The sequence below is a fragment of the Mycteria americana genome, chromosome 3, assembly GCF_035582795.1.
Source record: "Mycteria americana isolate JAX WOST 10 ecotype Jacksonville Zoo and Gardens chromosome 3, USCA_MyAme_1.0, whole genome shotgun sequence".
Lineage (NCBI taxonomy): Eukaryota > Metazoa > Chordata > Aves > Ciconiiformes > Ciconiidae > Mycteria > Mycteria americana.
The window spans coordinates 86,035,393-86,061,149 of record NC_134367.1 but is presented as its reverse complement, the minus strand read 5'-3'; the positions used below and the strand labels follow the sequence as shown (position 1 = coordinate 86,061,149).

Genomic DNA, 25,757 nt, shown 5'->3' with positions numbered 1-25,757 from the left:
ACAGTGTTCTCATTGAAGTGCTGCTCAGAGGCAAAAATCTGCTTTCAAAGCTGCCAAATACAGTAGATCCATTTAAATATCTAAACTTCCTGTAGCCTACGATTTCCTGGACTTAGCCCATCCTGTTACTACTTATCCTGAAGAAAGTTTTTTTTAAAAAAAGGATATAAAAATTAAAATAAAAGCTGTATTAAGGGGAAATGTAACTAAAAGCATGGAAATTCATAGTGATTTATCAAAGGCACCTCCAGGTGGAACTTTTTCATAAAACCTTAACTACTGTGCCTTTGCTGGAAGCTTGCAACTGATAAAAAAGCAAGCATACAATAAAAAATAAAATAAAAAAAAAAAGGCCAAGTTTGGTGCATACAATTAGACTTGACACCTTCGGATAAGACAAAACCCTAGCTTCAGTCATTTGCAAATGAGAACTTGCTCTTTCTCCAAACATTGTTTCCTCCATGTGCAAATATAATGTTATCTGCAGAAAAAAAAATTAGCTTTAACACAAATAAAGAAATTATTTTAACACAGAGAAAAAACAGTAAGTTACACAATACATGACAAAATTTGTTATTTAGGTAAGCAGAGATCATGGAGCACATGCAATTTTTATGTGCAGTCAAGAATCTGCTCTAGGTTTATCCACTTTTCAATTCAATAGATGATATATGCAGTTCTTAGTAAACACCCTTTTAGATCTACCTGCAATAAAAGAAGTAATTCAAATGAAATCAGAGCCCACTGGGCAATAGTCTGAAAGATTAATGCTAGAAGGAAAATGTATTAATGTAGCTTAAATTTATTTACAAGCTCTGACTTCTCTTCCTTTGATATATTTGAATCGGTAAATTACTTCAACAGGAACTGTTACACTCAGTACTATAAAAACTTCCAGGCACTAAAAATCACAAAATATTTAATTAAGAATAGATACTTTGTTGTTTCTTCTTTGTCAATTTAAATTTGCTGTTCCTTTTTTTTTTTCCCAATCTGTTTTCTCAAATACATGACCTAAGCTAATCATAAAGAACCTAAAATACTGTAAATACCTATAGTTAATATTACCTTTTGCTTCAAGCTCCATTTTCTTTTTCTTTGCCCATATGTTATGGTAGTTTTCGGCCATCATCTCAGCCATAGCCTTAGGAAAATGGAGAGCTTAGTGATATGTGTTGCAATGGTTAACCCCCAAGAAGAACAATTTTCTGGTTGATATTAAATAACAAGTTTTGTTCTCTGGGAGGTTCAATACAATTTCACTGTAATGGTTCACTGAAAACAAGAGTTTTTATTGAAAAATTATGATATAGAATTTGGGTAGGATGAGTATATGTATAGGAACTAGGAACCTGGTGCTGAAGAGAAAACTGTTAATACAAAAAAGGAAGAACCACAAAGAGGAGTACAGTCTGGAAAGAGTACTGGGTGTCAGATGGGGACTTGATTCTCAGAACAATGCCAGCAAAAACCCCCTGAAGGCCCTGATAAGGGAAACAAACAACAGCAAGCCAGAGGACTGAATCAAGATTGTTCCTGCTGTCAGCGGCAGACTGACTATAAACCCATGGATATAGCCTGGTTGAGGTGGATACTGATTTGTGTGAGCACACTGTTAAAAGCACCAACCATTTTACCAGGGACTTCATAGATGCAGCCACAGTTTTTTATTCAGCATGAAATTCTCCTCCAGTGTGCACAACAGATAAGTAAATCCTTCCTATAAAACAAACTCAGACTGGTAAACTAGAAGCTAGACCCCAAACAAAGCAAAACACAGACAAGCTCTCCAGTCTCTACTAGTAGAAACTACTATTTCAACATGAAACAACTTTTTAAACCCACCTCTCCTCTCCTCCTGATTGTATACCCTCTAGTTGTACACAGTGGTGGAATTTTCCGTAGATTTCACTTTTCACTTCTTTCATGGGCCTACAGAAACATTCTTCTCATCTTCAATATGGGTTTTGAGTAACCAGGATTTCTGAATACCAACTTCTTTATTTGGGAGAATATTCATTAATTCATATAACAACCTGGAACTTTTTGGCCATACCTTGTTTGTCTGCAGGATAATTTGTTTCATAAACTTTTCTCCAGTGGATACATTATTACACATATCTCCCCTATATGGTAGATGCCTTCTATCATGCACACTCTGGTCCTGGTGCTTTGATAATCCAGATTAGGACCTTGGAAGAATGTGGTGTAGTCTGGGTTTTCGTTCCTTGGAAAGCAGGGTGCTATGAATATGGTCTCAGAGCAAGACCTAGCTACTCATGTAGCCAGGATGTAACCAAGCGACCAACTTAAGACCAAAATGAGAAGTATCTCCCAGTCTTACAGTTTTAGACATGGTCATGATCCCTGCTAACACAGTATATGCACAGGATGAAGTAAACATTAAATAGCACCAATTCTTATGTACTGGTTAAAAAAACCCAAACAACCAACTTTGTTCAAAACAACTAACTTTTCCCAGCAATTTAAAACAAGGTTGAAGAATCTAACCCTGAACTCCAACTTTAAAGACATTAAACATTAAAACAAAGTTCAAAATTACATACAGTTCATTTTTAAAACTAATATCTCATTAATACCTAATATGTTTGGATATTTCCTGAATGACAGCATCAGGACAATTAATACCTGAAATTGCATTTTAATTAAATTTGCTTAGCTTTTAAATAACGGATTTTGAAGCTGGTTTCAAAGAAGACCTCTCTTCATAATTAAGGATAAATGAATCCCAAAGCTAACCAGCTCTGCTTTATAGCTGAGAGCTACAAAGGAAATAACATTAATGACAAATGTTAGAGGGTGTAGCATAAAAGAGTAAACAAGGGAGATATAGAAGTTCTAATGCCATTTCTTTTGTGTTTTGTGACAGGATGGTTACTTTTCTTCGGGTTTGGTTTACTGTATCACAATACTATGATGATGTTCACGTCAAGAGTTGTTTCATGAGCATTAAACAAAGTCTGCACAGTTTTTTGACTACACTGAGTCTATACAAATGTTAAGAGATGTTGTAGACATGTAGATATGGTGCTTCGGGACATGGTTTAGTGGTGGACTTGGCAGTGCTAGCTTAATGGTTGGACTTGATGATCTTAAAGGTCTTTTCCAACCTAGACGACTCTATGATTCTATGATTCTATGTAATTATAATGAAGCTGTTCCATCAGTTTTAAGATATGAGTGTAAAGACAGAAGTAGTGTTAGTCAATTATCAATTTTATTAACTCTTTGGCATGATCAGCAATCTACTGAATGTTTTAACTGAAGTATGGGAGTTAATTGGCAGCAAATTCTTATTATCGTAAAGCTACTCAGCAATCTACAATGGTTAGAAATATAAAACTGGAAACTACAAAATAGGAATCAAGGAGGGGAAATCCAGTGTGAGAATTTGATCAGAGGCACAGTATAGTATATACTGTACAGTTAGCCAATTACTTTATTACTGCTGCTTGTTTCACTGCACCATGACAGAGCTCAGTATGGGCAAACTTAATCCTGTGTTTCAGGAGTTTTTTGTAGCCAGCTTTGAATGTCATGTTGCCATCACTAGACTGGTACAAACACTCATGCTAACTAATTTAAAACTATCATCTAGTGTATGTCTACATAATATTGTAACTACACTCACCGTAAATTAGTAGACTGTAAAAGCTAGCACCATACTCCATCAAACACCACGAAAAAACCCTAACTTTCTAAAGACAGAAACATCATTTATCAACTAAAAAATATTGTTCCAAATAACAGCAATCTACTGATAGATCTGTCAAAATCCTACCCCCAACTTCTTCATTCCCTATTCTCATAATATTTGTTGTTACAATGTTTCCTGATTCTTATTTCTTCAGTTTGGAAAAAAGAGCAATGACAAAATGTTTTGGGAAGATGGTGAAGAAATTAATGATAAACAGAAAAAAGCGGATGCTGCAAGCTCCTCTAAACAGGATTCTCTTCAAAACAACAGATGTTCGCAGAGACAGCTGGGAAAATCAATGCAGGACTAAAATAAACTTTGAAGCTTTTCAACATGAACCATGTCTTTTAAAACAACAGAGGATCAAAGGGCAATGCTGAAAAAGACCAAAAAAAACCCCAACCCAAAACAAAGCCCCACCAAAATCAAAGCATATCAAAGAAAGTAACATAAGGCACGAAATTTGTTTAAAATAAACAAGCAGAAAAGAAAAAAATAAATTGTAAAAAAAGGGTAGGCATATTAAGTTTCTGACTTACATGTAAGTCTCTGGAGAGGGTGACGTTGCTCATGTCAATTGCTCGAGGAGTATAACCATGGGCTGTATCTACGGAGATCTGAATGACAAACATGCAAAATTATAGAGTTATACAAGCATTTGATATGAAGAAGTTAATGTTAACAAGATACTGAAAGTAAGGAAAGGACTTAAGGCAAAAGTCACTTGTATATTTCTAGAGAGCAAAAGGATCCTACGTAGCCCAACTGAAAATACATCAAGGGTGGTAAACTTAAGTGAGATTTAGGCAAAGGTCTACATATTTTGTTCTCAAAGACAGACAGCCATCAGACACAAATATCCCTCAGTCAAATGTAAATTTCACTTGAACTCATTTAAGATTTGAGCTCATTGTGGATAATGCTCTACTAAATTTATGATTAAATCTCTGCATTCTCTAGAGATTTTTTTTTTTCTCAGCAGGCGAAATCTCAGACAATCTAGTTTAAGGTGAATTCAGGCAAAAATCAAACTTTGAATTTGGCTTTTCAATCCTATTTCTACATGTAGGAATGGAATCTGCTAAATACATATCTTTTCCCTTCTGACCCTCCTCCCCACTCAGAAAATATCACCATTTTGTCATTCTTTCTTTCTACTGGCTAAATTTGTCACAGGTTTGCTTGTTACATTGACACAAATGTTCAAAGAAGGATAAACAATGATAGAGATTCCCTGGATGGCAAGCCACTGACGCAAGAAATATGGCTAGAAAAGGGGCATTGCTGGGCCTTCCTCTATGGATTCTGCTGTAACAGATACACATCCCCCACAGGTACATTCTCCTTTAGGAAGAACAGTGACCAGAATTTCGTTCCTATGTCTGATATAATTTTCATATGCATGTATATGAGTATGTACAAGGCCTAGAAATTCAAAGGCCTCCTTTCAAAAGGCAGGTATTTTTAATAGAGAATAACACAAAGGACATACAAGCAGCACACAGTAAATAAATACTGATAAAGTATTGTTTTCTAAAGCAAACAATGCAAGCATTGTTACATTAACATGAAGATACTGATTAAATATACTGAAAATTTCTCAGCTGAACACAGGAAAATGCTATTTTGTGTGTGTGTGATGACAGCACAACACATTTTAAACACTGGATGAGTATTAATATGATAGTGTACTCTGAAATACAGAAATATTTTAGGCTTCAGAAACTCTTCTAGAAAGTTCTGTAATTTCATTATAGTAAGGGAAGACTAACCTAGCTACAAAAGCTGTTTTCATATGTTGACATAATTTGAATCTCAACTGTAAAGCTATTCATTCTAATGAGCTCCTTATGCTTAAAGTATATACGAATATCTCTGTCAGTATAGTCTTTGGGGCTTGTATTATAAACACCCAAAAGTCGGGAAATTTGGAAGTCAAGAATTTTGGAAGGCTATTATAGTGTGCAAACTATAAGGTGTAGTTTAGCCGAAGTGCTAAATCAAATCACTTGATATACACTTTCTAGTGTCTATAGAGAGCGGAGAGGCAGGTTCAACTGCTCATTTTTCACAGGTATATCACCACTCACACGTGTAAATAGTGCATAGCTGAGTGGAGAGAAGAGGGAAAGATTTTTCCCCTCCATTTTACTTCCCCCATTGGTTTGGCTCCATGGGTGTCTGTGCGAATGAGAGAGAAAGAGATTTTCTCCCCTCCCCAGTTTAATTGCAAAGTATATGGAGCTCTAAAAGAATATAGTGCAGGTATTTCTCCATTTTATCCTTACAGCATATTGATTTAAGAAGGCTATTCTAAAGGAAAAAAACCCCTATCTATCTTTACCATTTTCAGAATTTTGGCTGTCTATAGATGTAAACTTTATGCTGCATTAACAGTGATGCTTGTATTAATTTTCCTTAAAAAAAAGAAATAAAAATAATTTTTATATGTACCTTTATTTATTTTTTACACGCTTAAAGACATCCATAGCCACCAAATTCCAAAAAATAGCAGACTAAAATCATATTAATACTCACTATTAATGCGTAATCACCTACTGATGTAAATAATTCCCCTAAACAATGTAGTTAACCTTAAATCAAGTGAACAAATACATTCCTATTTCAGTTTTGTTCATTTTTTTTGAAAATGTTTATTAACATATTACTTTGGAACAGGGAAAGAAAGTTCCAGCTTCAGTGAATAGAAATCCAAACCAATCTTCAGAATTGTACAATTCCTTGTGAAAAACTCTTTCACATATTTTTATGCTACAGGTTTATTTCATCGTTTGTAAAATCAAGGATTGGAGAGCAGGTTTTGCATGCCTTTTTTTAAAATAAGTTTTTAATAAAATGGCTCACTTGACTAGTTTGAGATATGCGACGCGTCCGATTATACAGTGCCATGGAATCTCCTTCCCGTGTTCTTTCAATTCGCCATCCCCATGCCAGCATAGTTTTTAGTGATTCTTTGATTGGCCATCGATAAATTTCTTTCTCCTAGAAGGATGCACATGCAATAATTGCCTTGTTTATTATGTAGCTGTACAGAGCAAAAAATAACTATTGGGCTTTTGCCCGGTTATACTGAGATGCAAAGAAATATACTGCAATCAGCCCTTATGGCCCAGGGATACTGCAAAGAAGCAAATAAATCATATAAGATATTAAAAAGTTTATTTATAATATCAGAGGTGGGCAGAAGAATTCTGGCGCTGCAGGAATCTGACGATCACAGGGATAACCGTGTTAATGGTGTGCTCAGATATGAACTCAAAGGTGGAGAGTAATTATCAGGAGTAATGCAGTGTTTTGTCTGCTACATGAAACTGAAAGATATAATCATAGAATCATAAAAAAAGTCTGTGTTGGAATGGACCTCTGGACATCATTTGGCTCAACCTTCTCTTGAGGTCAGATAAGATAACGTAATCTTGATAACCGTCAATAGCCCAATTTAGGTTATCTAGGGCTTGCCATGTCATGCCTTGAATAATTGCAATGCAGGTGATTTCACCACTTCTCTGGACAACCTATTTAAATGTTAAGTTGCCAAGATAAGAAGGATTTCCAGAAAGCATTTCTGCTGAAGCAACTTACACCCATCACCTCTTGTCCTGTCACTGTGCATCCCTCTGAAGAGAACACATCCATCTTCTCTATAACTAGCATTTAGGTACTGGGAAACTGAGATTATATCCCTGTCAGCTTTCTCTTCTTTAAGCTGAACAAACCCCGTTCCTTCAGCCTCGTTTCATTTATCAAGTTCTCCAGCCTTCTAATCATCTTTGTGGCCCTCTGCTGGAGACCAGACAAAGCCTAAACCTAAGTCTTCACTAAGCAAGTAGGCATTCCTGTATGACCTTACTGTAAAAATATACTGGCAATATGACACTTCAGTTTCACCATAAGTTATGCCATGTAAATTCACCCATGAGAGAAAATAGGTTGTGTGGCCTATTTATTGTACAATAAAACCCTTCTATCTCTTTTTGAGATTTTGAGGAAGGCAACAATCACACATTAGCTGATGTACTCTAAATACATTTTTAAAAAGTGATGTAAAGACAAGGTGGTATTTTCACAGTGAATGAAGCAATCTTTCAATCACCCTGGATCAAGAATGAACAAATTCATTACCTTTTCAGATAGTAACTTATATTGTTTCATTAATGGTTGCACTTTTGCAGATTCAGAATATGTTTCACCATACGTCCATCCATTGGCAAACTGAAAACAGTAATAAGAGAGGAAAAAATGGGGAAAAGCAAAAAATTATGAAAAATCCTATTTTTATTGGTACAAAGGAACTGAACAATGCTTCTGCAGAGCTGTTTTCTCAAAATTTCTTTTCTACTATTTTCTCAACATTTTCTCAACCAACATTTATATTATCTACACATAATGAAATGAATTATGTAGCATGCCATCTTTTTGAAAATTAATGATTACACAAAGCTAACATTTCAATACATTTTTCTTTTAAATATTTATATAGAGCAGAATACTGTGCTATAGTTGAGGAACTGTTTTTAATACTGGATACACAAACTGCATAAAGGAATAAAAACCCTAAAGAGGTTTTTTTGTTAAAAAAATTGAAATTTCAAGCCAATAAAACTCTTAAACAATTAGCAAGTATATTTACTTAATAGTCAACAATAAAAATAATGAAATAAGGAAACATTATCTTGAAATACTCATGTGCACTTACAGAACTTTTCCCTCAAATGCATTTCAAGAAAATGTAGGTTTATATCTTACCTACGTACCAACTTATAGCATTATGAAAAATAATAATATTCAGAGTAAAATATTTTAAAGATGAAATGGATTCAAATAAAAATTCTGATTTTGCTTTAACAGGAACATAGATTTTACCTTTTCCATAGACCATTTGTCATGAGAGTGTTCTGCATATTTGTTAATGAAATATTCTAGCTTTTCAGGGATTGTAATGCTGAAAGTGAAGAGAAAAATAGCCATTATATCACACATGCTAAAATGTGAATGCTTTTGTTTTGAAGAAAACTTGAATAAATAATTAGTAGTGCATATATCCATTCAAAGCATCTTACTGTGTTCTGTTTCCTCACACAGAGTTTGTTCCAAGCCCCAGTTAAATCAAGGAAAAAATCTGAGTTATTTAATGGGCACTGAATGAGAACCACAGCTGTTGTAGGAATTTTACTTCTGCGACACACATGTGCAGGGAAAAAGCAATAATGATACTGAGCACTCATGCTTTTTGTCACATATTTCTATCATTAACATTCATTTTCGTAAGATTAAATATGTAACTATGACCCATAGTTTCAGAAATACAGTGGTTACTTATTGCACGTGTCCATTATAAACTGTGTGCTAACAGTCCTTCTTGAAACACATAATCTATTTTATATTCCTATAAATTTCATTATATGCGTGAAGCACTATAACTTATGACAACTCAAAAGTTATATGCTCAAGGCTTTATTTTCCAACATCCCAGTGAATAGTAAAAATATTTAAATCGTTATTAAAAATAGCAAAAACCACAAATAAATACACTAGCCCTTCAACAGGTGTACAAGACAGTGTAAAAGTTAAGGTTTCTTAAGCAGTAAAAGAAAAGCAGCTATCCTTAATTGTCAAACAAGCACTAGAGACAGAATCCTCTTCCAAAAATAATTTATCAAATATCAGTGGTTTTCTGCATCTGCATTCCTACAAATGAAAGGGAATAATTGCTTCTTGATCACTTATGAAATAGCAAAATCTTCCCTCCTAAAACAAAGAATTTTGGCAGCAAAAGTGTTACAGTGCCATCTACTGCAAAGTAGAAGATTCTGGGTTTTAATCTTCAGTCATAGGGTGGGAAAAAGCAGAAATGTAAAACAAAATTATGTCTGAGTAACAGCTTGCAAGAGCCTAACCACACACAAAGGTCAGAAAATATTAATCCAGCACAGTCATCAGTTTTTTTATTGTTTGGAAGCATGTATTTCCAGGGGAACTGTACTAATGGTATAATAATTTGAGTAATTTCAGAGATGCAATAAATTGACAAGTACAATAAGGTCATATTATCTATAGCCTCATATAAATAGGTCTAGGACTAGTAAGCAATGTGATGCAGGATTTGCATGTTAAAATATAGGATGGGTTGGAAGTGACACTGATAAAAGTAGTGCCTTCTTTGTCTTGAATCATCACAGAACTGCTGACTCCTATGGCAATGAGGTGACTGATGATTTAGGTAATGTTAAGTAACATTTTCTGAGTTTTTCAAATATATTCTGGCTATTTACAATTTTCCTCTGAAATGACACCAGATAAAGTAATCTTCGATTAGCTAAATGATAGTATAATATCCTTACTAAATGTTGTTAAATCTTCATATATCTTAAATACATCTTAGGCAAATGAATTTTAATGGTCACTGATATGATTTCTGTATTCCAGACTAGATTATGGCTTTTACTACCATATTTCGATGTGCGTACACGTACAAGCATGCTGTAACAAAGGTATCAATCTACTGACGGCATTCCATGTTCTGAATGTTAACATAGACAGAAAGCTCACAAAGGCAATTGAAGCAAATGTCTTACAAGTGGCATTTTTCAAGATGTAGTGCATAACCACACTGCTGTAAGACTATTCTGTAAAATGGAGAATGGGGCGTTGGCTGTAGTCAAAAATCAGCAAAAAAATCCTATTCAGATATGTGTTTTGTCTGGCTAATGTACTTAAAAGAGCATGGTCAGAGTCTGACTGCCTAGAGTGAATGAAGATCTTCCTGCCCAATTCCCCATTATTCATAGTAAAAAGAGATTATGAGAATGCATGATCATCATCATTTTCTGTAGGTACACTGTCATTCACACACACTGGAATTAGCATCTTGGCACACGTTAATAATGACAGGGATGATATAGACTAGTCTATTTTTTCTGTTCCCTAAAACATGCAGGTTCGTTTGCAGCAGACATACAAAGGTAACTGGACAGTTCTATCTTCAGGCTGAAAATGCATTAAAAATGTTCTAGGCTGACCAAGAAATTAGTTATGTAACTGGATATTTATTGCTTTACATGATTTAAAATAAATACATAAATAAAAAATAAAAATATAAAGGTCTCCATTTTATCTAGAAGATAAGCATTCAGAAGAGAATAAAAGCTGTAAGTTCACATCATACCCAACAACGAACTCCATCCCTCTTTTACACATTCATGATAAAAAGTGGTTGCAATAAAATAATTCCTTACTTTGATGTATCAACAGGTTGAGGATTAAAGTTCCCATCTGAATCCATTGAAGACTGTTTTTCCATCATATTGACATAATTTGATTCCATATAGTCTGGAGGCAAGGCCCCCGCAACTGCGCTCAAACAAGGCAAAGCCAATTTGAACAGTTCTTGTTCATACTTCTGTGGAACACACAGGGGATAGAAAGTGAGTAAGTAGTGAATGGAAGCTATCAACATCACTGCTGAAACTGATATAGCTGTATGTGAAACCAAGTAGTCACAGAACGGCTTTCTTACTCAGTGTGAAATTGAATTTTTGCTGAAAATAAAGGAAACTGACTGTCCAAAGCATATTATACACTATAGATAAAGCTAGGATCAGGCCTTGCTCTTGCTAAGTAAATGGGAAAAGTATTGACTTCCCTGGGAGCAACGCTAGGCATTTTTCAGATGTCTGGGAAGAGAACATAGCACAGGAATATGCATAGCATTTCTAAATACTTAGATTTTAAATGAAACTCATGAAATTTTAAGCAGGTTGGTTAAAAATACTCACAGAATGAACAATAAATACATACCAATGTGTATTATTAAACTTTTGTCCAACAAAGAATTAATTAGAGGGTGATGAAACTACAACTACTAAGCAAAGGACTATGCTCTTAGTTTAAGGAAGGATAGCATGAGGTAGAAAAGTGGAGTTTTCAGTCACCTGCAGATGCTTGAGTTTGCTTTTAGGGCTCTGAGGTGGAGTTGACCTGTACAGATACACCTCAAGATTACTTCATTAGCTATATAATTTTTTTTAATGAGCAGACAAAACGGTATACCTACATTAAAGCAGAAGCTGTAAGAGGAAGATTTAAATTTACTAAAGCCACCATTTTTCCCTTTTAAGTGGATAATACAGTGTTGATAAAAGCTGGGTAAAAATGACAGAGTAAAGAAAAAAGGTTACACAGTAAGGCTTTTACAGTAGTAGATGGATATTAAAATGAATTACCTTTTGAGACAAAGCATCAAAAATACCCCAGAACAACTTCCTGGATAAATGAAGTTCTTCTTCTGATGCAGCACCAAAGTTACCCCATCCACCTGGCAAACAATAATACTTCCAGCATCTTTCATAATGATTTGTCAGCAACTAAAACAGAACATATTTTGAAAGCAAATAAAATATAACTGTTGATGTTCTTCCATTCTGGCACTTGACCATTACACAGACACTGCCAGAAAAATTTCTAACTTTTATCATGAAGCCATGTTGTGCATCTATTCTTTAAATCATTTGTGGATATACACACAGAATGAGCAGTTCTTTCTTTTAACATTAGTGGCATATGCAAAAAGTGCATGACAGAGGATGATTTTTCCCCAACACCATAAGAACTCGGACAGCTCAGCTGAAGACAAGAATTCACCTCCGTCTCTGTGCCACTATTCCAAGCACTGCTGCTTGTTGGGTAAGATAGTAGAACCATGATTTCACCTAGTTCCCAATTATTATTTACATGTCTGAGAGCTATTCAACAGTAACTCCCAGTGTGACTCATCTCTTCTGTGAGTTGTAAAAACTGCTATCAGTCTACCCTCCTGCCCTCTATTACAATTGGCAGAGGAGCTTTATGTCTCTCCCTCTCTTTCATTAAATACGTATTTCAGGGATACTTTCTTCTTCAGTGGTTACAAGATCCCAGATTACCAGGGATTCAAATGGTGCAAGGACCTGCTACTGGGTATTTGCCAAACTAAAACATCACAAATTTTGCTCTTAATGTGTCCTCTATGTCCCTGAGTCATAGACAAGAAGAGGAAAAATTAGTTGTACATCTGTCAGTACAGGCAATCCCAAACAAGAAATTTCTGCCAATCATAAACTATGAAAACCTAGTCCTACTCAGGGGTGGATTTCCCTAAGGCACAGAATGATCTTTCTAAAAAATTTAGCTGGAATTTTAATTCAGAGTTTATTTTAACAGTTCCTCAGAGAAAAAGATAATTGTTTCAACATCGCTTTGCAAAGCATGTTGGCAAAATATTACAAGTCACAGTTAGTAAAGAGCTGACAGGATTCCCTTTTTTCCACTTGGAACAAATGCCAAGATGGAAAAATGCAGATATTCATAATGTAAATGCGCAGAAATAAAGACAGGCATTTAAAAAAAAAAAAAAAAAAAAAAAGTCCTGACGTGTAGAAGGATTTTGATAACCAAAAATATAACCTCAATACTATGCAGTTCTGTTATACTTTTCATCGATCGAAAAAAAAAAACCAATCCATATAATGCATTTGTATATCTTCAGATTTAAATAACCTATTATTATCTATTTACTATTTAAATTGTGAGATGATTAAAGAAAAAGAGGAGAGAAGAACTTACATGTGTATATAATGTAAAAAGACAGAAGTTTTATCATTCATATAGAACCACAGGCACCTCAGAAATACAGACTCTAAGAGTCTAAGATATATTTGAAAATGTTTTTTTCAAAATAAATTCCATTACACAATGGCTAGACTTCAGGTTCGCCTTTGGACAACATGTGAGTGCTAATATATTTGTATATATTTTTAAATCTAGCTAAGAGTAAAGGCAGGTTTACTCTTAGAGAAGTCCCTGATGAAGCACTGAATACAATTTAAGAGGAAATAAAAACAAGGCAACCCTATTCCAGAAATTTCATGCCAAATTATACAGGAAAAGCATCACAGATTTGAATTCACATGCTGCCTAAACTGAGGTAATTTTTAATTGTAGAAGCCAGCAAAGGTATTCACAGTAGACAACACTCTATTCTGATTTAGCCTTCATGATTTCCTCCTCTCTTCCCATTCAAAATTACATTTTCAGATGCATGATTAACTTGTAGCTGTCTCTTTAGACTACTATAACCTGTTTGCTAGCACAAGCCCATAAGGAATACGCACGGTACTTTCAAATCAGAAACACATTTATAGATATAAGTAGGAGTCCCTTGATAAATCACTGAAAATCAGTTTACTGTCAGTGAAACCTTTGAAAAGTTTTAGTTCAATCTTCAGATAAAGAGTTCACTTTCCTGAGAAACTCCTATTACTTGTTTAGGTGTCAATGGACAAAATCATTTGCCCATGCTAACACTATGGTTCTCTTCATATCTATATTCTCCCAAAGCCTGACTTGCCAAAAGGATCTAATTATTATTTCCTTCCTGTTCAGTTCAGCAATATGGGAAAGTCACTTCAGTCATGACCCTCAGGATCAAAAAACCTGCTGTCCTAGATGAACAGGTCTCAGGGAGCTGAGGTTGTTCCTTCCCCCCCAAAAAAACATAGCCATGCAGGGAGCACTAAGTTACTATTTGGTTTTTGCAGCACATAAAATGTCATAATACATTAGAAAAGTCCCCTTCAGGGCAGTAGACTAAATTATCAACTGCTTTTCTCACACATAGGCACTAAAGAACAGCTACTCCAGCATTTTATTTTGATTGAGCACTTCTTGGGGGACACAACCAAATTATGAAGTCCTTGGCAGGGGAAAGACCATGCAGCAGGTCCTGGCTTTGAGATTTAAATTCCTCATCTGAGGTCAGAGACCATAATCTGGCTAGCAGAAGCGTGCGTAATTCTGAGGAGTATTTTGGCAAAGAAATCAGATTATACATTCAGAAATCAGAAAATACAATTAATCCTGCTATGTGTCTTTTAAAGTATAAAGAAATATTAACTAAGAAAAGATTAAATATCTCATTCAAAGTTGTGGTGGGAAAGGATTAAAAAGGACTGCTGAAAAACAGCAGCAGGTAAGGTGGGAAATGATACATTTCTTAGAACTGCTGATGAAATCTGAAGAATCTTTAAGGAATGTGTCATCTCAGAAAGGAAAACACATATTTTTCTTGTGCATTAGGAATCAGAATCAAAAGATATGGATAAACCTTTGGGGGCTGAAAACAAAATGGAAGATTATTAAAAAACATGTATTGCTTAGATTTCCAACCACAAACCACAGAAAAAGTCCGTTTTCCAAGAGCAGGGAAAACCAACACAGAGGGCAGAAGTAAGGGTACATACAGACTATCAATTGCTATCTTTCTTTGTGCACTGGATTCTGCCCCCCTCCCCTAAGGGTTTTTCTATTCTGTTTCCACATGGGCTTAAAAAAAAAGGGAGATAATTAAAGGAGGAGCAAGCGTTAGACAGGGACTTCATAATTCCATATGGATGGGTGTAAATTAGACTGAATTCCTGCTGAAGCAGCAATTTATCTTTAAGAACTACGGTCTTAGATTATTGCAGAGTGGAGATAAGGGAACAAAGAAGATAGAGAATATTCTCCATGCAAGAATTTTCTGTTGCATTTTGTTACAAGGAATGCTGTTGAATATTAAAATATACTTTTACCTTGAGAGGCATCTTTGCATGTTCATTTAATAGAGGAACATCAAATACTAATCTTCTCAGCAAATGCTGCATCATGGAAGGCCGCAACTGCCTAAAAGAAGACAAACCATTTCAAAAGGGTGTACCAGCATAGTTTCATGTAAATAATTAATAAATACATTAAAGCAACCTGTCAGTTCTATGCCCTTAAAATTCTTCAAATTCATAAATAGGATTTTGCTTGTGGCACTAAAAAAATGTGTCCAAAAGAAAGCAAACAAGTGCATACCAAAGAAAACCTTCTGAACAAGCTGCAAATCAAATGCTTTAGAGAAGCAGAGAAAATATCTGACCTATAGACAGAGAAAATCAGGAAAAAAAAACCCCTGAATTTTGATATTGTGTATTATGATCACCATGCCCATGAGAAAAGACTTAACGTTAATTTCTTGTAATATATTTCAATGGCTCTCAAAAATATCCTTGAAACTAATAAAGACATAAGAGCTCTAACTCTTTAGATGTACTAAACAAGACACACAGCAGTGGGAACCAACTGGAAGGACAGAAGAAATAGGTATAGGATGTATGTTAGAATGGCATGGACATTAAACCTTTCCAGATAAATAGAAAACACTGGTCCATTTTATTGGTTCTTATCAAGGTTATATATATATATATAAAATGGTCAATGCAATATATTTTATAAAGAAATGCTATACAGTACTTTTTTACAGTACTATAATACAAATGTCTCATCATTTCTGAACACATTTTGAACAAAAAAAATTATGGTGAAATAGTAAAAAAACCTCATGATTTGAAAGTATAAATGTTGCTAACTTTAATTAGAAGTTGAATTCATAAGTGTCTAGCCTAGCCAACTTCTGATAATTGAGCCTGTAGGCTTATAAAAAATTGGATAATAATCAACTGGTTTTGAGACTACAAATACCCAGACAAAATTTGTCCCGTAGGTGTCAATAATGAGGTATAACAATACTAGTCATTGATTAGTATTTCAAATGTAACACAACATAAATAAACATATCCATAGAACTGTATAATCTACTGATCATCAACCATACTGCCAATCTGTACAGCTAAAAGTATTTAAATGGCATTTCAGTGTATGCACAATTCCACATTTCCAGAGCTTTGTCCTTTTGCAGTACATCTTCTTAGTTAATCACCAAGGTTTTAATTTAAAAAACTCCGTAATAGCAAAATAACTGAGGACTGCATATGAGTGATTAATAGAGTTGCAAACTGAATACAGTGTATATAAAAATATCACAGTCACCTGCTAGGAAAAAAAAGGAAATCTTAATTATGCTACTGGTGGCATAGTCCTGCATTCCTCTATTATAAATATCATAGGTTACTTTATCAATTAGCATTCCTGTGCAGCCAGGAGTATTTTCTTACCCACAGATAGACAGCAAACACTCTTCAATAGAATCTCGCTGAGCTTTGGTAAGAGAGCATCCCTTTGAGAGTCTGTACACAGTATGTAATAAGGAATCGATGAGGGAAGCGTGGTGCTCTGTGCCAGCAAAAAGAGGAGCGCATCTGGTCAACAGAGGCAAGACTGCTGTGCAAAGGTATCGATTCAGAGCCAAAGCCATATCCGTAGCACTTAAAGCTGCCTATGAATTAAATAGGACAGAAATTAGATTTGTCGCAACAATGTTGTTACAAATGAAAAGAACTTCTTGTTTGTTTTTCTTTTGTAGTAGTTATAAAGAGGGAAATTTCCAAAACACAAAAAGGAGGATTTGATACCTACTGGAAGCTGCATGCCTAGCTTCTTCTCCTGCTTCTAAAGTCTCACAGATGGCTTGTCTTTTGTTTTGTTTTTAATGAACGAAAACATAAACACTAAAGGTAGCCATTCAAAAACTAAACAATTTACAAGACTATATTAAAGAATGTCATAGTTGCTTAACAGAACATTTCAAAATCAAGTAATACCAGACAAGTCTGCATTTACAAAACTCAGTATGTTTCTGTTATGATCAAGCCCAAGTTCCAAGTGAAGAAGAAATCCTCACCTGCTCTTTCTTAAATAACAACATAATTATTTTCAGAAAAATGTTGACATAAAAGGTCAAATAGGGAAACCAAAGTTCATATCTTAACTCTCATACAAGCTCTCTAAATCTAATCTTTCTGGACCAAGCCAGCTAAGAAAAATTAGATGGAAATAAGACTCACAGAAAAAAAGGCAACAGTATTGAGGAGGACCCAAACCAAAAATTTACTGATTTTCTAAATAACAATGTAGGTGTCCCTAACAAATGCATGGAGATGAATGCTTTCTGTATATCTCTAGAAAAAGGCTCTCAGTTACATGTTCCATTGACAGCTTATCTGGTTTTGATTCCACAGCACAAGCTCAGAAAGTCTCCTGGGGAAAGGCATTGCATCTCTTACGGATATGGGTATCAATGGGGGCTCTTATAAAGTGAGGATCATTCTGGAGAATGCTTCTTCACTGTTCTTCAAGTATTCTCAAAGCTCAGCAACAACAGGTAGCTCATCCAGCATTTGAGAAATTCAGAAGACAACATGAGGAAATAAAAAATGTTTTTTTGAGGGATGAAAAATGGTGCAGTGTCCAGTAAGATAACGGAACCAAAATAACAACAGACTTAAACCCTTACCGTATCTAAAGAAGCAGCAGCGCGAAGATCTGGCAGAAAACCAACTTCAAGAAGGTGTAGAAGAAAATCCTGGTCCTCAATTCCATAGACCCTGTCAAGGAACAAAACCATGGCTGCCTTGTGATCTGGGCAAAACCCCGCAGACATGTCAGGTTCCACCACAGTACCATCTAAAAGGAAGAAATAAGACTTCAATGACAAGGATCATCCTTCACCAGCAGACTAGGCAGTCATGCTACTACTTGTCAGAGGTTTTGAGTCTCTGTTAATATCTAAGCATCTTCCCTATGGTTTTGATACACAAAGGCAACATATTTGTAGTTAACTGAAAAAGAATGCATAAGGCAAATTCTACCCAGGTAGACCTCAAAGACCATACGTGCTTTTCTGTTCATGCTTTGTGTATTAAGGGATTCTTATCAGTTGATATTCTAATATGGTAAGTACCCAAAACATACTAATTCATCTACAGAACTACCTAGTTCTTAGAATAAGCAGACAGAAACTAAAAAATACAACAGTTCTACATCAAACACCCGAGGAATGCAGGACTGGTGAGCATATCTGTAATGTATGACAATGAATTACGATTGTGCTAAAAAGTCCTCTGTATCTGAAACCTTCTGAAATATCTGAAAGGAATTCATTCAAATATTTTAAATTTTGATACTTTCATTTTCAAAACTGTTGGTGTTTTCAAAATCAAATAAATAATTCTGTATCTGTGAGCTGTACTCTATGCTACTGAGATATCACAGAATCACAGAATCGTATAGGTTGGAAAAGACCTTTAAGATCATCGAGTCCAACCGTAAACCTAACACTACCAAGACCACCACTATACCATGTCCCTAAGCACCTCATCCAAACGTCCTTTAAATACCTCCAGGGATGGCGACTCAACCAGTTCCCTGGGCAGCCTCTTCCAATGCTTGATAACCCTTTCAGTGAAGAAAAATTTCCTAATATCCAGTCTAAACCTCCCCTGGCGCAACTTGAGACCATTTCCTCTTGTCCTATCACTTGTTACCTGGGAGAAGAGACCGACCCCCACCTCTCTACAACCTCCTCTCAGGTAGTTGTAGAGAGCGATAAGGTCTCCCCTCAGCCTCCTTTTCTCCAGGCTAAACAATCCCAGCTCCCTCAGCCGCTCCTCATCAGACTTCTGCTCCAGACCCTTCACCAGCTTTGTTGCCCTTCTCTGGACATGCTCCAGCCCCTCAATGTCCCTCTTGTAGTGGGGGGCCCAAAACTGAACACAGTATTCGAGGTGCGGCCTCACCAGTGCCGAGTACAGGGGCACGATCACTTCCCTAGTCCTGCTGGCCATGCTATTTTTGATACAAGCCAGGATGCCATTGGCTTTCTTGGCCACCTGGGCACACTGCTGGCTCATATTCAGGCGGCTGTCAACCAACACCCCCAGGTCCTTCTCTGCCAGGCAGCTTTCCAGCCACTCTTCCCCAAGCCTGTAGCATTGCATGGGGTTGCTGTGGCCCAAGTGCAGGACCTTGCACTTGGCCTTGTTAAACCTCATACAATTGACCTCGGCCCATCGATCCAGCCTGTCCAGGTCCCTCTGCAGAGCCTTCCTACCCTCAAGCAGATCAACACTCCCACACAACTTGGTGTCGTCTGCAAACTTACTGAGAGTGCACTCGATCCCTTCGTCCAGATCATTGATAAAGATGTTAAACAGAACTGGCCCCAACACAGAGCCCTGGGGAAACTATAGATCACCTATAGATCTATCACTATTTAGAATATAAATAAATAATGGTGTAATAGAACAATTGATCTTTTTATCTCTTCCACTGTAACCTATTGGACATTCTTGTGCTGTATGTCCCTAGACAATCCAGGTTGCAATTATAATGTTCTCTCTCTAGATACCCAAAAAAGCGGCTGTAATTCCTTTCCCTTTTATATTGATGCTCACATAGCTCCCACTATTGCAATCAATTCTATGTAGGCAGAAAACACAAAGAAATACATTTGCATATGTATGTCACACCTATAACTTCACCATAGTTGCTGAATAACAACTCTGGTGTCTTAGTAAGATCTGCTAGAACCAATTGATAGAATTAGAACAGCAAAAGTTAAGTATTATGTTATCAAGAAAAGAGACTGTAATTTTTAAAAATATTTTAGAAAAATAGAAAGTATGTGTTTTTAAATTTCTTTTTGAAGTTGTAATAGATTTTCGTGACTCAATTTAAATGAATGGTATTTACATCAGGGATTTAAGTGTACACAGAATTATTGCCTATAGCATGCAGAAAAATTTTTTAAACATGTTTGAAATACACATGATTTCTCTTCTAATTCACATAATAAATAGTTTAATTTCTATAACATTTTTAAATACTGAGAAAAGTATGAGTATATGTCATTAAATTACAAAATATAAGAATGGGATGGGAGGAAAAAAAAAGTAGAATAATCATCTTACCTTTAGCTATGGTTGGCATGTGGAAAGGAATACTAATTACTCCCACCAAATCTTCCAGTGGAATCAAAGACCGTAGAATTGATCTGATTCTAATGGCTTCCCCTTTACCAGCATGGATTAGCTAAGTAAAAGACAAATAAAAAATTAACAAGGTCTTCTTTTTATCTTCTATATGTGTTCATGTTCTGGAAACTTCCTGAACCATGGATACACAAGAATGACTGCTCTCAGAATTGCATTATAATTAATAAAGTAAATTTCATACAACGTGTATTTATTTGCTGTATTTTGGATGCAAATGTGCAAAGTCTAGAAATCTAGATGTTTGGTTATTAAATAAGACTAAGCCCATCTTCAGAATGGAATGTTAGGTAAAAGCATTAAAATGTAGCACATGGGGGGAGGGGATGGGGGAAGCAAAAGCAGATTTTCAGATAAAAAAAACCCAGTTTTTCTGTCCTGGCCAAATAACAACACCTTCAGGTATCCCAGTTGTTTTAGTTTTGCTTTAAAAAAGGCAGCGAGACAGGGAGAAAACAAGATAATTTTTTATTCAAACGAAACAGATATTCATACACTGACTTTGTTATATGGATATATCTCTCCTTTCTCAAGTTATTAATCTCTGCACAAATCTGATACTGATCTATACTGATCTATATGAATTAGGGCACATTTCAGGGTGAAATGAGAAACTATGCATAACTAAGTAGACTTCTGAAGAACAGGAAGGTGTTTTGAATAGTAAACAACAAATATTTTCAAATAGTTTCAGGCTCTTAGGAACTAAGTGGTAAGGGCTTGTTTTTTATTGTGTGTCTAATTCTTTGTATCTAATGCCTGCAATAGTGACATCTTACCTTTGAGAAGGTTTGTCAGTGTAAATAAAGATTATAAGATATTGGTGTATGGCCAGGGACAATGCTTATTCCTACATTTTAAAAGAATGCCCTATAATATTTACTCTTTTATATGCAATTTAAACAGACTGTTTAAATAAGTATATGAAGAGAGTAAAACCATGGTTTAAAAAAAATATATCACTCTAACCATCACAATAAATAGGGAATTTTGAGGAGTTTGATTGTCACAACGGACAAGCAAACAATATTCATGACAATGTTGTCGAAGACCAACCACAGGGAACAGTAATAAGAAAAGCAATGGCATAATTCCTTTAAAAGGAACAGCTTCCGAATAGTTTACAGAAACTCCTTGCAAATTAGTAGATGAAAACATTCTGTACATTAAAATACTACGTAGCCATACCACTGCTTTACTACCCGATAATGTGTTACTCTGAAAAAGCCAAGCAGCAAATCACCGAACAATCAGTAAAACAACTATGCCTTTACTTTCCAATGAATGAAGACATAAAACTTACATGCATTTCAGGGGCACAACGTCCTAAAAGATCAATCAAAGCGGCATAAAAAGTCATGATTGCATTTCCCATGTGAATAGTGTCATCTTCTTGTTCTTCCATTTCACTGTAATTAGTTAAATGTTAAAACAATTAAAACATGAAAAAAATACAAGAAAGTTTTTATATCAGCAATAGATAAGGAAAATCTGCTCATAGGTGTAACAGCTTACACATAGTGGCTTCGTTTTAACTAGTGGATTTTTAGCAGGCTAACACAGAAGGGAATCTCTCCCTAAAAGATTGTAGTGACATCTGCATTGTTACCATTTATCTGTCTCATTTTGCATCAGGGGAGTGATTCTTAACTGACTGACAAAGAACAAACAGAATTCTAAAGAGGATTTAATATTTAGAGAGAGAGTTACTTAAATTAACAGTGCAGAGGAAGCACTATTTGGCAGAAGACAAGTCTGTATCCTCCAAAGAATGCAAGGAAGAATCCAGCTGATAATACACATGTTAAAACAAACAAGTCATTTCAGGACTAACATTATAAAACAAATAAACAAAAATTATGGCAATGTAAGCAATTCCACTGCACCTACAGGGTTTTACTAGATCCATTACTTGGGGAAGGTCCATCTCTTGTTGGATCTTCTGATATTTGTATTGCTTCCTCCATGGCAGCAAGTAACCCATTGCCTCCTTCTCCTCTTAGAGCTGGACCAAAACATTCAGGCCGACGGATAAGCAGTCTGACTACAACATTAGCATTCTCCTCCACGCTCTCTCCTACCACATAGAACAAATATAAAGATTTAAGATCATATCAAAAAGACTTCTGAAATATAATCGGAAAAATGTACACAAAAGTGCAGAATGTATGCATCAGTAGATACTTTTAACTACGAAACAGTTCAAATATCATGACAAAGTTACATAAACACACAAACATACTCCTCTATTATTGTAATAAAAGCTATGAAATAAAACATGTGATTTAATTCAAAATTAAATAGAGCCAAAGAAGTAACTATGTAATAAAGGATGTTTAAAGCATCACTGAAGCTATTGATTTGTAGTAAAGACTCACAGTCAAATGAGAGAGTTAATGAGGGGACCAATATAGCTGCTAAACACTAAAATTGGACTATTTAAATCTTCATCAAAAGACAGGACTTTGGCTCTATGTCTAGCATGAGTTTTATCATAAAAAGATTTAGGACGCTCTGCTCTACTTCAAAAGGAGATGTGGGTATTTCAAAGACTAAAGATGGATCTAAAAATGGGGTAGGCTCATAGGACCCTATATGACTTGTGAAATGGGCATCTAAGTTACTGTGTGTCTTGCATAATTCTACTCTTTCTGCAAATTGTCCTTTAAATTTATGGTAACTTATCAAGTTGGCTTGTATTACTATTTTAAATGACAAATTTATTTAAACATTAGAGGAAGTTATAAAATTTATAGGCTTCTACTCTACCATTGCAAAAAACAGCAAAACGAAGAAAATCTAAATATCGCTCTCCTTCAACTGGATTCCATCCGATGTCTGGGTAGCCTTTAGAAATCAGCAAAGGACAACTCTGTAATCCACATCCAGCCAAGTAGCGAACCACCTAAAAGCAAGATAAGATGAAAAAGATATTAATTGTGAAAAAGAAGAGAAGTGCAGTTTCAAAGGGAAGCATCCTCATACATTGTCTTGGATATGGTGTCCACATTCTATTATCCCCGACAAAACCATATCATACTTTGGGCAAATCAGAAGAACAGACTCTTTCTTGTTCACGTTCTCAGTCTTTTCCTACTTCTGCCGTGAACTGCAAGACCTTACTTATCTCAATTCCATTTTTCCTCTAAATCACTGCTTTGCTATCTATATCTCATTTCTGTTGCAACCCTGAGCATTACAAATTAGTCAATTTTGTAATATTTCCCAATTACACGCTATCCATATTTGAAAATACATCTTCTAATATAACTCACAGGTCTACTCTTTTATTTTAACTTTTCCTTTTCACTTGCCTTTTTTCTTCCTTTCTTTTTGAAGGAAGTAACACTGCTTTAAACACTCCTTTATAGCAGTAACACTCCCTGTAATTCAGACCTATAGTCTCAGTAGCAGTTTTCAGTTGGCCCTCTCCTTTCTGAATTGTAAGAATTGTAAGCATACCCCTTAACAAGTTCAGACAGCTTCTTTTTGCTGACCATTTATAAGTCTGAAAATGTCCTTTTAAACACACATGGTCTATCTTCCTATTCCAAGAAAGGATCGTCTACACTTATATTACTCCTGATAGATGCTTTCCTACGAAGGTTATAGAATCTCCAGAATTGGAGGTCTTCAAGAACAAATTGGACAATGTATTCCACTGTCTTACTTTCCATTAGAAAGTGTTTTTTAATTGCTATCTTGAATCTGTCTTTCCATTATTTAAGCCACTTTTCTTATCCACTGCTGACATAGTAACCATTATTCTACTCCTTCTTGGAGCAGCAATTTACATATTCTACACAATTGTCACATGCTCTCTTCAGTTATTCTTTAGTCTAATTAATCCCAATTCTTTCAATCTTTCCTGAAGCAGGTTTAAATATTAGAAAAAAATACAGATAGATATAGATAGGTAGACATCTCTGTGAAAATTTGTCATTTATTGTAACAAGCTGTCACAAGGCTTCTAGTAACCCCTATTGCATTATGCCACCACTGCATGTCACCATCAAGGCAGAACAACAAAGAAAGATTTTGGCAATGAAGCTTTGTTGGATATGGACTCCACTATTCCCAAACTAAGAGCTGCCCTTAAGGCAATTCCTTTTGGTTACACCTGTGTATGTAATAACCATAAACTCAGTTCAACTATCCAGACCACCAGCAGAAAGAACAAACAATCAGATCCTGACAGTCTTCCTCTGAAAGGTACCTAAAACTCCCATAAAATTCTTATAATCTTGGATTTTGATTACTCCCGGAAACAGGAATATTCCCCTCTCTACAGGGGAAAAAAATGCTTGATAAAGAAACTACCAACCTTCTCCAAATCAGGCTCCCTTAAAGCTAGCGCAAGTTCATTGTTATCCATCACAGAGGCTGCTGCAACATCTAAAGGAGTTGATCCTCGCATAGAAGGAGAGGCTGTAAAATAACATTTAGTTTCAACACCAACTTAATAAGAAACAACAAGTTCATAGGAAATACATTAACAATTTTTTTAATAAAATACAACATTTTGCCATTAGTTAGCACATGATTATAAGCATATCATTTATACCACTCAGTTTATAATAAAATCATGCACTCGCATGAAATTTGACATTGATATGAAATCAAAAAACAATGTAGATGTTCAAGCTAGAAACAACTTTTCTTACACATTCCTATTCTTATCACATACTTTGTTTTAAGGTCTCATTCTTTCTAATTTTCCTAACTGACACAACTTCATTTTGAGGAAAAAAGTAGCGGGATTTTGTGTCTAAAACACTGACATCTTATTAAATGTATTGAAACAGAAAATATCCTTAAGCTTTAAAATATAAGATTATATGTTATCTATTTCTTTAAAAAATGGCAGTCATTATAGTGTTAGAAAAAGCTAAGGTTTTCATATTAACACTCCAAATGCATTTGGGAACTTTCTCTCCAAAAAGATTTTTAGTTTATGCTTCTGTCCTGTACCTATACATTAATAAGGAATTTGTGATCATTTAAAAAAATTATATATTCTCAATTACAAGTACTAAATTAAATAAAGGATAAATGTTTCTCCTCTATAACACTTCGGCCTAGAAAAGAAAGGCTAACGTTTTAAGAAAATTTCAAGGTTCATTTCTGGACATCTATACACGCATACCCAAGCAAATGAGCTCTGTATTTCTCCCACTGCCATAGGTGTATACTGAACAGTGTACAGAAGAAAGTGCAGGGGATCAAGCTTG

At 35.3% G+C, this 25,757-nt stretch overlaps 1 protein-coding gene across 1 annotated transcript in view; it reads right to left on the bottom strand.

Annotated features, from left to right (window-relative positions):
* Nucleotides 1-25,757, bottom strand: part of RYR2 (ryanodine receptor 2) — a 334,723-nt gene that overhangs the window by 114,600 nt on the left and 194,366 nt on the right. Inside the window, exons 44-58 of the mRNA XM_075497176.1 lie at nt 24,851-24,954; nt 23,296-23,431; nt 22,417-22,603; nt 21,830-21,935; nt 20,446-20,566; nt 17,991-18,160; nt 16,753-16,973; nt 15,346-15,436; nt 11,962-12,102; nt 10,975-11,138; nt 8,603-8,681; nt 7,862-7,951; nt 6,584-6,721; nt 4,258-4,335; nt 1,069-1,144 (exon numbers count right to left, since the gene is read on the bottom strand). Of these exons, the coding sequence (XP_075353291.1) occupies nt 1,069-1,144; nt 4,258-4,335; nt 6,584-6,721; nt 7,862-7,951; nt 8,603-8,681; nt 10,975-11,138; nt 11,962-12,102; nt 15,346-15,436; nt 16,753-16,973; nt 17,991-18,160; nt 20,446-20,566; nt 21,830-21,935; nt 22,417-22,603; nt 23,296-23,431; nt 24,851-24,954 (1,902 nt within the window). The remainder of the gene's footprint in view (nt 1-1,068; nt 1,145-4,257; nt 4,336-6,583; nt 6,722-7,861; nt 7,952-8,602; nt 8,682-10,974; nt 11,139-11,961; nt 12,103-15,345; nt 15,437-16,752; nt 16,974-17,990; nt 18,161-20,445; nt 20,567-21,829; nt 21,936-22,416; nt 22,604-23,295; nt 23,432-24,850; nt 24,955-25,757) is intronic.